The sequence below is a fragment of the Erithacus rubecula genome, assembly GCF_903797595.1.
Source record: "Erithacus rubecula genome assembly, chromosome: 15".
NCBI classification, from domain to species: domain Eukaryota; kingdom Metazoa; phylum Chordata; class Aves; order Passeriformes; family Muscicapidae; genus Erithacus; species Erithacus rubecula.
Window position 1 is genome coordinate 10,835,578 of NC_136667.1, and position 14,804 is coordinate 10,850,381.

The 14,804-nt window shown below is 42.4% G+C and overlaps 1 protein-coding gene across 3 annotated transcripts in view; it reads right to left on the minus strand.

The window, feature by feature from the left end:
- The window catches only part of SMARCA1 (SNF2 related chromatin remodeling ATPase 1), a 35,565-nt gene extending 31,322 nt beyond the window's left edge, over nt 1-4,243 (minus strand). The window contains exons 1-2 of one of the 3 annotated variants that reach the window (XM_079318627.1): nt 3,934-4,243; nt 140-226 (exon numbers count right to left, since the gene is read on the minus strand). In XM_079318627.1, the coding sequence (XP_079174753.1) occupies nt 140-226; nt 3,934-4,050 (204 nt within the window). In that variant the 5' untranslated portion in view covers nt 4,051-4,243. The remainder of the gene's footprint in view (nt 1-139; nt 227-3,933) is intronic. The other 2 variants (XM_079318628.1, XM_079318629.1) reach the window with 2 other exon arrangements.
- Nucleotides 4,244-14,804: the final 10,561 nt, after the last annotated feature.

Genomic DNA, 14,804 nt, shown 5'->3' on the forward strand with positions numbered 1-14,804 from the left:
TAGACATCTAAATGAATCTACATTTGTTTTTCTTTTCTGACACATCCAGGCTGCAGTAACTCCTTGCAACTGTGCTGATCCTGTTCCAACAACCAAGTGTCATAAAAAGCTGGAGTATGTTTTGTCATGAAACACTTACCATCTTCTCTTCATATTCTGGGTCAACTTCTTTTTCAGGTCTAGCTGCCTTTGGAGGAAGTTTGAGTTGAAATGGGGGATCATTTTTCTGGAATTCAAAAGTTAAACATTTTATGAATACCAGCTTATTCACTTTTTTAGCTAAATATATGAAACTGAACAAACCTACAAACAACAAGACCAGCATGCTACTTTAAAAAAATAATTATTTCAAAATGAAATTAGTCCATTAATCATATTATTTCACCCAAAGCAAAACCTCATGTCCACAATGAAATTAAAGATCCTCATATTTATGTCCAGAAACATCACCCAAATTGAAAGAAATTACTAAAAGAGCAGAAAGTTCAATTTTTCAGAGATCTCACTGTAAATGCATAATTAAGTTTAATATCTTGAAAATATAGTTTTAAAAATTTAAAATTTTTGGTTTATAAATATCAAATAGCAAACTATAAGCTCCTGGTACTTGCATTTTGGTTGGGTTTTGTCTGTTTTCGCTTCTAGATGAATAGTCACAAGTTCAATTGGAAACATTGTTTAACTACACTTAACCATAAACCTAGGAATGTACACAACCATCCAATTCAATCCATGCAGCAACAACTCTCAGACAGCTGATTTACCTTATTTACTTATTTACTATATATGAAAGAAATCTAAGGAATTGTAACTAAAATCGCTGACTTTTTGTAGTTTTATGAGATTGTTATCTGTCTTCAATTGTGAAGCTCAAAGCAGGTTTTCCACAACTATACTGCTAAAATGATTAAATGGCAGATTCTCCTTCCCCCAAATTTAGGAAAATTTTCCTAATTGGTCTTTGCAATATGCCAATAAAAAAATAAATCTATTTTGAAATGCAATAAATTATAAAACTGCTTTTGAAAAGCTCTGAATAAACTGAAAGCTGCCAGAGTGCATGTCTGCATAAAATGTAACAGTGCAGAGTATTAATCTGCTTTAAGTACTTTGAGTTTCAGACTACTATCAAATACATTAAATTAAAATAATAATTACCCTAAACTATTCAGGGTCCAGTAGCAAAACCAGGCCAAAAGGGTACCACTTAAAAATCTGTCCAGCAACATTACATTTAAATTTCAGACCTGTTACTGATAAATACACATGCCAGCTTCTTCTTTAAGCACAGTCATACAAATGGGAGGAATATTTTCTGAAGTCAGAGATTACTGTTTCAAGTCTGGCCCAAAACCATAATTCTCTGCAGAGATGAACAGTACTAAGTGTATAATGAAATTGCTTGACAGCTTCACAATTTTATAAATGCTCCAGCTCTCCTTTGTAAGGCCAAATGTTGCAAATAGGTAGCATTAGAAATATTCTATTCACTTAAATGTTCTTCAATCATACAGGAAATCAGCCCATCTCAGAAAGCAAAGTTACTCCAACATGCCAAAGAGCAGGTAACACAGATGTGTATATTCACACCTCCATTATATTGCTATACAACATACACTCCAAAAAGAGAGACTGACATTGCAAATATCAGGTCCAGTCCTTCAACTGAAGTATCAAATTATTAAATGAAAACAAATTGACAGTAGGTCATTTCAGACATCTCCCTCACTTGCCCTAGAAAGAAATTAGATAGATATATGTTACTGGAAAAAGCTGTCTGTCTGTCTCAGGTAAGTATGTTTCTTCAAGCAGAGCAACTTAACATTATGAGAATCCCTTAAAAACTGAAAGTTTTCCAAGTTCTGTTGTCACTCAGACTTTCCCAGAAGGATAAAACTTATGGTGGCATACAAATCAAATTTATTCTGAAATAAGTATTTCTGAATAACACACTCTGAGTTAAAACAGTAAATGAGCTGACATATTACTGCAGCCACAGCACAATAAAATCACACCATACAACTTACCCTTCAAAAGACACAGTCCCTGCCCCTCCCTCCCCCCCCATTTCTCATTGCAATGTTTCTGTTGACTATTCATGGCTCAATAGTATCAGAAATAACAAACAGGGAATTATCAAAAGCCAGTGAATGAGACAAACAAGACACATGCATTCCTATGCCCCTTCTCTTCCTCACAATTTGCAACGGGGAGAAGATGCTGCAAGCTCAGTAAAGTATTACTTTGTCCCAGTGGTACAGGAGGCAGGGACAGGCATCATACCAAACTTGCTTCTGCATAACGCTCTGAATTACAAAAATCTACACCCTGACAACTACTAGATTTTGAGATGAGTAGAATACTTCCCCCTAACAACTGGACCATGTAACTTTATACAACACAGAAATATAAAATACTTCAGAAGTCTGAGAGTTTTTCCCTAGAAACTTTGCACAATGTATCTCCATCACTTAGAGGGCTGGCTTGTCAAGGACCTTAGAAGTCTCAGTGCAATGCACCACCACAAAAGTACTTTCATTTTTAACTCGGGAAACTCGCCAGTAACAATTTTTCCCTACTCTAGAAACTATTTTCATTATAGATTAAACAGTCCCCTGAAAACTTGTGTCATTTAAACACCTTACAACATCCAGGCAGCACTTTCATAAGATCCTGAGTATTTCAAAGGATACAAAATAGTCTCTTCAAGATCTCTAATAACTACCCTATACAGAGTTCCTAAATTCAGGCTGAGAGATTTCTATGCAGAAAGCTTTAAACAGTCCCAAAGTGAGAAGGTCCCACAAAGACCTAAATAAACAACTGAGAACAAGAACTGCAGCTGCTTTAGTTGACTTTAATCTTGCAACTTGTTCTACTGAAAACTCTGAACAGATGCACTCAGAATAATTAGGATTCCTTCTGTGTTTAAGTCACATATACAAGGTAGAAATACATTTCCAAATAGCCACTAACACAGTTTTGGTAGTAAAACAAAGACTATTTTTAAAGTAAAACACTGTGCAGAGCACAAGGCTGCATGACTGCCACTGTTATGCAGATGCTGTAACTGTACAGATGACATGCATAAAATTTTGCAGAGTAAGTTGTATACAATAGAGAAAGAGCCTTTGAACATTTTCCCTTGAGCAACCAAGTGAAGTTCAAGATTATACTGCACTGTGTGCCATAACTGTATACATAATAAAGCTTCAAGCATTCTTTATAGGCAAAATAGACTGTTAGTAATAGGGATAAAAAATCTGAATGCATTGTTATCAGCAGTTCTGCAATTTTCTCCAGTATCATAAATATACAATGCACGCTCCTCATTCTTACTTTTTTTAAGATTAGTTCTTCGGGTTAAATCTTGTTCTGTTTCCAAGGATACCTGAATACGTCACCTTCTACTGCCTTGTGTCTTTTTCCAAAAAACTAAGGAGAGACGACTGGCAGCCATACGCCCTCTCTCGGGGGTGTATTCTGCATCAGCGCACAATTCGAGCCGGGCAGAGGGCGGCCCTGACCCCTGCCAGGCGCGAACTCTCCGGGCCGCCACCCCGACACTCCCACCCCGAGCCGTCGGAGCTCCCGACTCCGGGACACCTTTCCCCGGGGCACGGGAAAGGAAAGAGCGGGGGGGGCTCCGGAAGACGGGCCCTGCGGGAGCGCGCAGGTCGCGGGGCTGGCAGGGTCCGCACGGGCTCACCGGCCCCAGCGCAGGGCCGGGCCGGGGCACCGCAGAGCCGCGCGGACGGCGGCCGCTGCCAGGGCGATGCCGAAGGGCTGGCACGGGGCCGGGGTGTGACCGGGCGAGGCCGGACCGCAGGGCCCTCGCGGGGGGCGGCGGACGGGCCTGGGCGGCCTCAGGGCCGAGGCGGCGCGGGCCGAGCAGCGGCTGCAGGAAGGGGCGACTAGGCCAGGCACCACCACCCGCTGCGGCCCCCCGGAGCGGAGCGGTACCTCCTCAGCGTCGGGCTCCTGCGGGGCGGCCGTGGCGGAGGATGTGGAGGCGCGGGGCTCCTCTCCGGGGCCGGGGCCCAGGTCCATGTTGAGATCGGCGGGTGCCGGAGTGACGGGGGGGCGGGGGCGGTCCCACCGCCCCTCGCGCCGGGCGGCCCCGCCCCTCCGCCCGGCCCGCGCCGTGCGGCTCTCGCGATATCTCCGCGGGCCGGGCTCGCACCTCTCGCGCCGCGTGAGGCGGGCGGGGAGGGCTCGGCCAGCGGCCTCCGCTTGGTCGTACCGGGCGGTGAACGGAGCCCGGCGGGTCCGGTGCGCCCCTCCTCCCGAGTGACACCGCAACTCTCAAGAGAGAGCGCGGCCAGGGCCACTGCATGACGCCACAGACTAGTTTGGTGTCCAATGTACCTTAAAGATAAGCTTGTGCCACCCCTCTGCCATGGGCAGAGACACTGCACTATCCCAGGTTGCTCCAAGCTCTATCCAGACTGGCCTTGAACACTTCTCGGGATCCAGGGGCAGCCACAGCTTCTCTGGGAAACCTGTGCCAGTTCCTCACCACCCTGACATTAAAGAATTTCTTACTAATAATTAATCCAAATCTCTTAGTTTAAAACCGTTTCTCCTTGTCCTGTCTCCCCACATAAAAATTTGCTCTCCCATGTTCATCAGCCCTGTTTAAGAACAGAAAGGCTACAAGATCTTCCCCAGCGCCTTCTCTTCAGGCTGAGCAGCCTCATCTCAGCCTTCCCCCACAGCAAAGGTGCTCCAGCCTCCAGACCTCTCTGGAATCATGCCCAAGTCCACGCTGGGGACCCCAGGGCTGCGTGGGCGTCTCGCCACAGCAGGGCAGAGGGGCAGGACCTCGACCTGCTGCCCTCAGCGCTCTGGATTCAGCCCAGCAGCTACAAACCGTGTTGCAAATGGCGAGTGTGTTTTCATAAACTGTCCCAGGCAATAGCAGAGAGAAAATAATCTGTTAACACCTGCAGGTCTAAGAGCTGCAATGGAGCTCTCAAAGCAAAAATAGCTGACAGGATTTTTTTTTCTCCTCAGCGATTTTAAATTTATCACTGTTTGCCTGTGTTGGGGGTTGGGTTTTCTTTTCCTTGTTACCTGTGGAATTTTTCCCATTGAGTTGCTAAGAAGCACTGACATTTGGCTCCTTGAGATTGGGGAGGGGGAACTCCTCTCATTTTTGGAAGTTTCACTCAGAGGAGCAGAGACACTGCAAGATTAGAAGCAGGTAAAAGGAGAGCGGGGGGCAGTTGCTCTCTTGCTCCTTCTTGCCTTCGGAGGAGGAGGATCGCCACTATCACCGCCATAACCCAGCCAGGAGCTGCCTCTTCTGATGCCGCTGCACCCCTGCCCTGTCAGGACGCCCTGCCATTTCAGTTTGCTGTTTCTTGCTGAGCGTCCTGTTGGAGCACCGGGACCGACACTGCCCCGGGGTTCCTGAAGCAAAGCCTCTCTTCCCTCCCTTCCCGTCTGGGCCCGGCCGCCATCACCGCGTGCTCCCCGAGCCCGCGCCACAGCGCCCCCTGCAGCCGCGGGGGAATCACCGCACCTGCGCTGCCCGCCGGGAGCCCCCAGCGCCCCTGCTGGCTGTGACGGGAACTGCACCAAAGGGGAAACTGCCTGCGGCCCACAGGAGTGAAACTGAGTCCCTGTTCTGTTTGGTATTAATGCCATAGCTGTTGTTTTGTTTGCCTTGTTATACATTTTAGTAAAGAACTGTTATTCCTATCCTCATATCTTTGCCTGAAAATCCCTTCATTTCAAAATCACAATAATTCAGAGGGAGGGGGTTTATATTCTCGAATCCAGGGGAGGTTTCTGCCTTGCCTAGCAGACACCTGATAGATTTATTTTGAAAATTGCAATAATGAAGCCACTCAGTTTAGTTACTGACAATGCACATATTTCAGACTGTCCATGCAAGATATTCAGATTTTCAGCTGCTGACCTGTAATTTTGCTCATACTGCTAAAGGATCCCAAAACAGTCCTTGAGCTGGTAGACTTAAAAAAAAATAGCTCCAAATTAGCTATGTTGCCTGGTGATTACTTACAGAGGCAGTATCATGAGCATTTTGTTCAGTGGCAGAAATGAAACATTAGCACAGTGGGCAGAATGAGCAAAAAATGCTACTTCAGTCCAGTAAAAAGCTCAGCAGCTATTTTTAAAATATTTTTGTATAACTCAAAACAAACTGAGCAAATGGGTTATTGCAGATCCCAAATGCTACATTTAGAAAAACTGAGACCACTTTTACATCTATACATTGGTTCCATTGAAATGCCAGTAATATGTGTCTGAACTGTTTCCATGACTGCCTGATTACTCTATGGTCCATCACAGAAGATTTAAGCTCCAAACTCCCCATTTTCATGTTGTGAAACAGCTGCAAAGTAGTAACAGAGCTGTTCCAAATTATTTAGCACCTTCTGTATATGCTACATTGTCCACAAAAAAAAAAGCAAGGCTCACAGTGTCTGCAGTGATCACTTCCACGTGATTTATTTTTAAAAGCCTTGGGAAGTACATTTTTCATAGAGCAGTCGAGAAGAGTGGTGTGGCTGGTTTTGAAAGAGTACTCCAAATAGCTTTTCCAAGCAGCACTCTATAGAAAATGAAGTTTACCGTTAGCTATGACAAAGTCTCTAAGGTGGAAAAATTCCAGTCCATGACGTGGTTGTTCTTAACCTTTAGAGCAAATAGCACACTAACCATTTTTAATATCTGACTTTCCTTCTCCACTTTCAAATGCTTGAAGCTTCTATTTATGCAAAACACTCTCAAGTGTTTGTTCACAGCTTGTTTTTTCCTTGAAATTCACAGGAACATTGCATGCTGTACAAAACAATCAAGCTGCTGCTTTGATGAAATACCTCCTTTGGCTATTTTTTGCTTGTGTGCTTCGCATTTGCATTTGACACTTTGCAGAGATGCTCTTAGCTGCTTCTCTTAGATTATGCTATGGATTCTTATGGGTTTACAGCAGTGGCTGAAAACATCAGTCACACAGCAGTATTATCATCTGATAATCTAATTAATTATTTTTAAAAATTAGGAAGTGATTTTTTGTACTTAGTTTATATACTAGATTTTGTAGTCGCATTTGAAAAATTCTGCTGAATGTGTCTAATTGGTTTGGGGTTTTTATTCATGTGTTGGGAGGCAAGGGACTAGTTGTCCTGTTAACGTTGCAGATTTAGCTATTAGCTCCTTGTTTTCCCAGGTTTATTATTCCATATTTTACAGTCTGCCAGATATAATCACCAGGGCTGAATGTGTGATCTCCTACAGACCAATTTAGCAGGCCTCCTCTTCCCCACTTAGAAAGATGCTACTTAACATACTGTATGATGACAATTATGTTTTCTTGTCAGATTTAAAAAAAGAAATTGCAGGCTCACTGTTACCCACTTGTATGTTTCAAACACTGCTGAAATATGTAAAGACCTGAAGATATATGGATCCAGTGACATTTTTATAAACTATCCAGGTAATTCCATAAAATTTTGGACAGTGATTATTCAAGCTTTTCCAAAGAGGAGACTAATTGTAGCAGTCTTCATTTCTCTAGCACAGATGTAACTGGGTTTGGTAACTTCTTAAATAAATCTTAGCATTTTGTGGAATTACTTTCTAGGCCAAGTTGCTATACAAGCCCCTTTGTGTGAGTTGATAAGCACTGGACCTGTAAGCAGGCTGCTAACAACTAAACTCAACACACCAAGAATCTGCCATACCCATGCAAGGCCACAGTAGCAACAGGTTTGTAACTCAGACCGCAGCTGAAGAGCCGTGGCTGTGGCTGCTAACTGTAAATGAAGTGAGAGGATTATGTAGGTACCTGCTGAAAAAAGAGGAGCCTTCAAAGACCTTCTGAGCCCTTTTGTAAGTAGGTGGGGTCTGCCTCCCAGCTGCCACACCAACCAAGTAACTCAGTGTTGGTGAAATGGAACCGTGAGAATGCACCGTGGGGATGGTGATCTGCTGTCAGCAGTAAAACCTGGATTTTGTAGAAAACAACAGCTTAAATAATAAAATGTGCCTTAGACATCTGTTGTGGTGTGTGTCTTTGCTGACGTGAAAATCCAATCTCCCAGTGGCAGTGCCGCTGTCACGTGCCACCAGGTGGCAACACCGACCTGCATTCGTCCGCAGGAATCCTGACTCGGTCTTGTAGCTAATTTTTATAAACAATAGAAAAAAAGAATGAAAATTACTTTGTAAACCATATTTTATTTGCTGTTGTTTAATTAACTCTGTAACTGTATGGCGTACATATAGTACTTTCTCTTAGAATGGCAAAAGGGTTTTGTTAAGAAGGGCCTTGGGAAGGTAATATCCTGTTATTCTGGGATCTGTTCAGTCCCACATGCACATTCAGGAGGCTTTCCATTGAATGCCAGAGTCCAAAATCCATTTCTAGGACACCGGTCATTTCTAGCTTAATAGTAACAGCAATGAACTTAAACCACAGCTGTGCAATACATGTTAACTGTAAGCAATAAACAGCTTTATAATTCAGAAACCAGCAGGATTGGAAGTAACACAGCTTTCTCTGGGGTATTTGCAAGTTGACTTGAATAGTTGCCACCTTTGTCTCCATGCCTACATCAGCTTCCAAGTGTGATAAACCACAGTAACCACGTTACCCTGACTGCAGCAGTGTTACCAGCTTGCTTACAATGCTTATATCTCGTGTTTTTATATCGCTGTTAGTAACAGGTTCTTTCTCTGCAAGTAGCCTCGGCTATGTCCAATACCACAGTTTTATGCATTCTTATGCAGCCCTCTTTCATTCAGTTCCCTATTTCACAGATTCCCTTCCAGGTTTACAGACTTCAGGGTTCCAGATTATTTTCTCGTTCCTAGGACTAGAAAGAAGCCTAAGACTTCTCCTCTAGAGCTTACAGTAAAGAAGATACTTCAAAAGTGTCCTCTTGGCTTCTGTGCCACTCATTGGTAAACCGGGTTTTGCTGAAGATGCCATTTCCAAGGATGTTCATGGCTGCAGGCTTAGCAGCAGCCAAGCCGATGAGAGCAGCCCAGTTCATGGCTAAAAATGCTTCCTAATTCTGCGTCAGTAACAGGCAACAATGTGCCCTAATAGACTTGACATTGAGCACTCTTATAGAAAAGGGTTTGCTTTTTTTGTTGCTGTTGCTTGGGGATTTTGTGAGGGTTGTTAGTTTTGGGGTTTTTTGCTTGCTTTTTTTTTTTTTTTGTTTTTTTTTCCCCTCTTGTTTGTAGGGGTTTTCAATTTTCTGTATCAAGTTTTCATTTCACCCAACAGAGAGTCTCTGGCATTGCCAATAGGGTTTCCAAATGTAAGACCACTTTCACCATTGGGAACTGTAACAAAATAGCTAATGTATCCTTTGTATCTGGTTTAAAGAGTTGATAGCTATACAAATAGTCTTTGTTTTTACAACTTTATCAAAATATTGCATTTTTAGTCCATTTAGTAGCCAGAGGTTTATTGTGGTACCAGAAAATGTTTCAATATCCCTGTATTTCCCAACCATGCAGATTTTTTTTTTTTTTCTTTATGGCTGTGAGTTCATTTTCATACTGGGACAGCCAGGAACTCTCACAGTTTGTGTTCCTGACCCCTTGCACTGTTACTGGGGTTTCTGCAGTTGGGCAATGGGTTAGTTCAAGATTCTAAAAAATGAAATTGATCCTGATAAAGATAGTGATCAGCACAGCAAAACAATTCAAATGCCCATGCACACAAGGGCCAAGGCCGATACAGCAGAAAAACAGATCCAAGGCAAGATGAAGGGTGGGATTGCAGCCACACTAATTTGTCTCAGTTTAAGCTACCACAACAAGTCTTTAATAAAGACAGTTTTACTGCTGTGTATTCTGTCCTGAGTGCTAGATTTTGCCCACCTACAAACGATGTCATCCAGATATAACAGTGATTGGTGATTCCTTTGGAGGTCGTAAAATATTTCCTGCTGTAATAAGCTACTACTTTGCCAAAATCTGAGCATTGTCTCAAGAAGATAGTCCCTGACCAGAAGAACACTTTAGAAGGGATTTTAGTTCAAAGCAAAAGCTGTCAAAAGTTTCCTCCAACTGAAATAAAGCTGAAGCATCATTTTCTACTCCCTGCAATGGCATCTTCTTCTCCCCTGACCTATGCAGTCATTTTGCAATATTGAAACCTGTAAACAAGCTGCTCGTAACTACAAATATTATAAAATTTGGAATATCTGTGAGAATTCAGTGAACAGGCTGGTGTAGTACAGCCTTTAACTCTCTTAAATGATGGTTGAGATTCTTTTTTCACAAAGAATTATCTTCCTTCTTTGCCCAAAACACATTATCTCTCTCTTAACCAAAAGCCTGTGGTTTGGATTTCACACCGATCACAGATTATTTGTAAACACAACAGTTCTTGTTTAAAGGTTTTAGCATGTACCAGGATTTCCTTTAAATACAGGAAATGCACAAAAGGATGCTGCAAAGTACTGCCTGCCTTAGCCTTGCAAAAATGGCAGATTCATTCCATAAACCAAAAGCCATCACTTCAGTTACCATAGACTATACCCTGCTGTGAAAATACTTATCATCTTGTCATTTATATCTTTTTTTACTTGCAAGCATCTCCACACTGTGAAAAACTAGACTGAAGGTATTGTATTTTCCAGAGTACTATCCATTTCTGCTGAGAGGTCTGTTAGACAAAAGTAGTTTAGTTTATCCTAGTCCACATAGGATGTGTATCTGCTTTTCCCTTTGCTGTGGTTTTTTAAAATGTTTTATTTTTTAATAATTTTTTTTTCTGTTATTTTGTTTCCCTGACTTCCTGGGCCTTCTTTCTTCCTCATCCTGTACTGATTCCTAATTTTTTTGCAACAGCCTCAAACATACAGCTGCCATCAAAACAATCCCTCCTTCCCTGAATTTACATTCTTCACACAGAGCAACCTTTTACAGAGTTCAGAAATCTGGTCTGTTTGCTGTATTTTTATGTATTGCTTTATGCTCTACTTGCTGTATTTTGCTCTATTCAATAATAATTATGCATAGTTAATTGCCTAGAAGGGAAAGGTTCTGCCAATAAGCATGAAAATTTCTCCCAAGTAGCAAATAGGGTTCCTATTTATTCTTAGGCATTTTGGGGCAGTCTAGAAAACAGAGGCAGGCAGTGTCCTCCATTAATTTTCCTGGGTTCATTTTCTCATCACTCCACAGTGTTCTCTGGTCTCAGCAGGACAATTTGGGGGAAGATGAGACCCATTCTGCACTTCATGGTAAGTCTTCCACTTTTATGAGTCTGAAAATAGCTAGATTGATATTTTTTCATCTAAAATAAAACTGCAGACTTCTTTTTCCATCTGTTCCTTCAGGCCTACCTGAGACCCTTCTTTAAGCCTTACTTCCAAATTTCAGGCTGCTTCAGATAGTCTAGAGTAAACTGGTTTCAGCAAATCCTCACTTTCAGGGTACATAAAATTGAAATAATTATTTGTTATTTCTGATCTGAAAGAGGCATAACATAATCTAGATGTCAAATAAATTATTTTGGATTCCTTTAATAAAGAAAGTAAACTCCTTCAAAGTGCTGTATAAAGTAGACCTCACATGTGAACTGAGTACTGATCATTGTTGTGTATGAAAAATGAAGTAGATTTTTCTTAACTCATAACAGAAATTAGGACAATTATGATATAAATTTTGGATCTATGAAAAAGCATTTTTATCTCCTCCCTAAACTGCAAGGATTATTTGCTGACCTTAAAGGTCCTGTAATATCATTACCCCATGAGGAAATCCTCACAAAATATTTGCTACTGATTCACATGTAGGAAGGAACAGCCATTACTTACTTCATCGCCTATGTAGACACCATAAAATTGTTTACTAGTCTGCAAACAGAAGCTGAAAATTAGCAAATACACAATTTTTAGTGCATGCTTTTGTGGATGAAAGAGAAGAGTTAAACTTCTCATCTGGCAAAAGAGCCAGGACAGAGGTTTGAACCAAAGTGAACCTGTTTGTTGTCACTCCCACTTCAGAAAAAGATAGTTTTGCATTTGCAAATAAATGTACTATTCAGCAGAATTCCAGTCTTCCCCCAGTTGCTTTCCTAAACAGGAGGCTTTCCTATGAGATGCTAGCTGTCTGCTGCTGTTTTGCAGAGGAGGTTAGTGCCAGAGGGCGTTGGTCTGTTTTCTGAAAGGGATTGACAGGGTTCTCCCTATGTGTCATGAGAGCTTTTGGTAAAATTAGATTCTGCCCTGTCCATAACAATAAAGGCCATACTCACATGCAGCTTACATAGTTCAACGCTTCCTGGAGCAAAACCACAGCAACATTCATCTGTTTTATTTTTTTATTTTCACAATGGCTCCTGCTCTGAAATCAGGTGTCTGCCCATGGGGTGTCACTGCCACCAAGGTTTGGGGGTGACAGAGCATGAACCAGGCAGAATATAATCATCAATCAAACAGCACAGTGCAGATGGGTCAGTATCACCCTGGGCCTGTGGTCAGGCTCCAGTTCTGCTGGTTAGTTGTTTAAACAACAGCAACAAATCATGTCTCTCTGAGGATCTGAGTGCGTTCCTCCATTAGACCTGATTTGTATGGTGAGGACAGGCTGTTGAAAGGAAGAGCAGGGGCTGAATTATCCCATGACTTTTCTAAATTTGTCCTTGTGAATGGAGAGAGAGAGAGTGAAATGCTTGTCTGCAGGGGAGAGCAGAGTGGTAACTGTCAGGAACAGCTGGAGCATATATACTGTGTCATGCCTTTTTGTAGAACTGGGCTTTTCTGCATGCTGAGAGAATGCTGCAGAGGCATGTTAGCATTCTGCTGAGTAAGTGTGGTGCAAGTTCCATACGTAAACAGGGATCAGTTGCTAGATGAGAGAAAAAGGCTGTTCTCCCAGGGCTATGGGTGTCTCTTGCATGCATTTCAACCTTCACAATGCCTGTGTGGTGTTGTAAATTAAATGTGAGCCTAGATTCTCAGAAAACTGTCTGCTGGTGGAAATGTCAGTTGAAATGACTGTGCCATCTTTCTCCTTTTATACCTATAAATTTGTGAATTAAATAAATCCCTCTGATTTTTTCCATCATCTCCACCCGGATTATCCATTTGTGCACAAGGAAAGAAGAACTTTCCCTACTCTCAGTATTAATAACAACATCACCAGTTGCTGTGCAACATGGAAATGGATAAGCTTAAACAGCAGATTTGACTTCTATCAATGGTCTTCAAGTCATGAAGGAGTTTCCCATCAATGCAAGTAGCTATTTTGTTCCCTTCTGCTTTATTAGTAGTCAAGTGTTGTTTTCCTCTGAAGCATGAGTAGCCTAAGTTAGGACATGAAAGGAGTACACCAGTACTTCTGCGACAAGCAGAGAATTCTCCTAGGTTCTGGCTGATATGAATTGCACACACATCCAGGGTCAAACTGATCATGGTTGCTCTGATCTTTGCTTGTGGCACATATGAGGTGAGGGCGGTGTTGGTTTGTGTGGCAAGGTTTTGACAGCAGCAGGGCTGCAGGGGTGGCATCTGTGAGAAGCTGCCAGATGCTTCCTCCATGTCTAACAGAGCCAAGATCAGCTGGCTCCAAGGTGGATGTGCAACTGGCCAAGGCCAAGCTGATCCATGACAGTGGTAGTGACTGAGAACTTTCCATTCACCCTCTACATTTGCCTTCAACTAATTTTGTTGAAAAAAATATAAGATTTTTTAAAACAAAGATGCTGTCTTTCACCATCATGATGCTGGATTTAAGAAAATAATTTTATGATTTAAATGTGGCTGAAAAAATTGTGCATGGATCAGGACAAATGTGAAATCACACGTCTTCCATCAGGATGAGATACCATTAATTTTTAAGCCTGTTATTGTCAAACACGTGTTAGTGATACATTGTCAGCACAATTAAAGTTGCCAGTGTAAGAAAATAACTTTATTTGCGCTTTTAATGTTTGGAGCACAAACACCAAGAGGGCACAGCAGCTTTCATAACAAACACATTAACCCCCACATGCTCTGCTTAATTATAGCTTCCTGTATTTCTCCTCAGGCTAATGGCACCATAAGTAAGCTGGCACAGATTTTATTTATTCTGGGTGTGCTGGGTGCAAGTGGCTGGGCAGGTGCTTCACAGGGAGCTGAGCCCTTGCAGCAGTTCCAGAGGACAGGAGCTGTCTGACAGAGGAGTGACACATCGAGCAGGGAACAGAATCACTGCACCCCTCTCTGTCACCATGGCTACCACTCAGCAGGCATGTTTTGGGCAGAAGTGCCAGTTCAAGCAACTGCTGATTTCTTCTTATTGCCCCTGCATCGCCCCCTCCCTTGATAAGGTACGTGCTATTGCAGGCCACAGCATTTATCAGATCAGGAAACTAGTCCTGATACAGCTGGAAAATAATGTCTCTCTGTTTTTGATTCATTCTTTTCCTAACAGTCAGGTCTGTGATTCAGTTCCTCATGCAGACACACAAATAGACCATGTCTGCACAGTGAAGGAGATGGCAGAAGTGCAGGGACAAGGATGGGGACTGCAGGTGATTGAAGCAGTGTTATCACTGACCATAGAACTGACCGTGGCAAAGACAAGCAAGAGTCTCCTTAAGGCTTCTATTCAGTGTTTAAATTAATTTGGTAGCCCAGATTCCTTTTTCCCTTGTCCTGTCCCCTCCCCATTCCCTCTGCTGCCTTTCTGCAAGTGGTTATACAGCTGCACAAGGGAAGCCATCTGTCTGAAGCATAATCCAGTAAAAAATGGATGTTGTTAGGACAGTGCAGGGATAACACATGAAGTGTATCCCAATTCATTTTATTTTGACATTT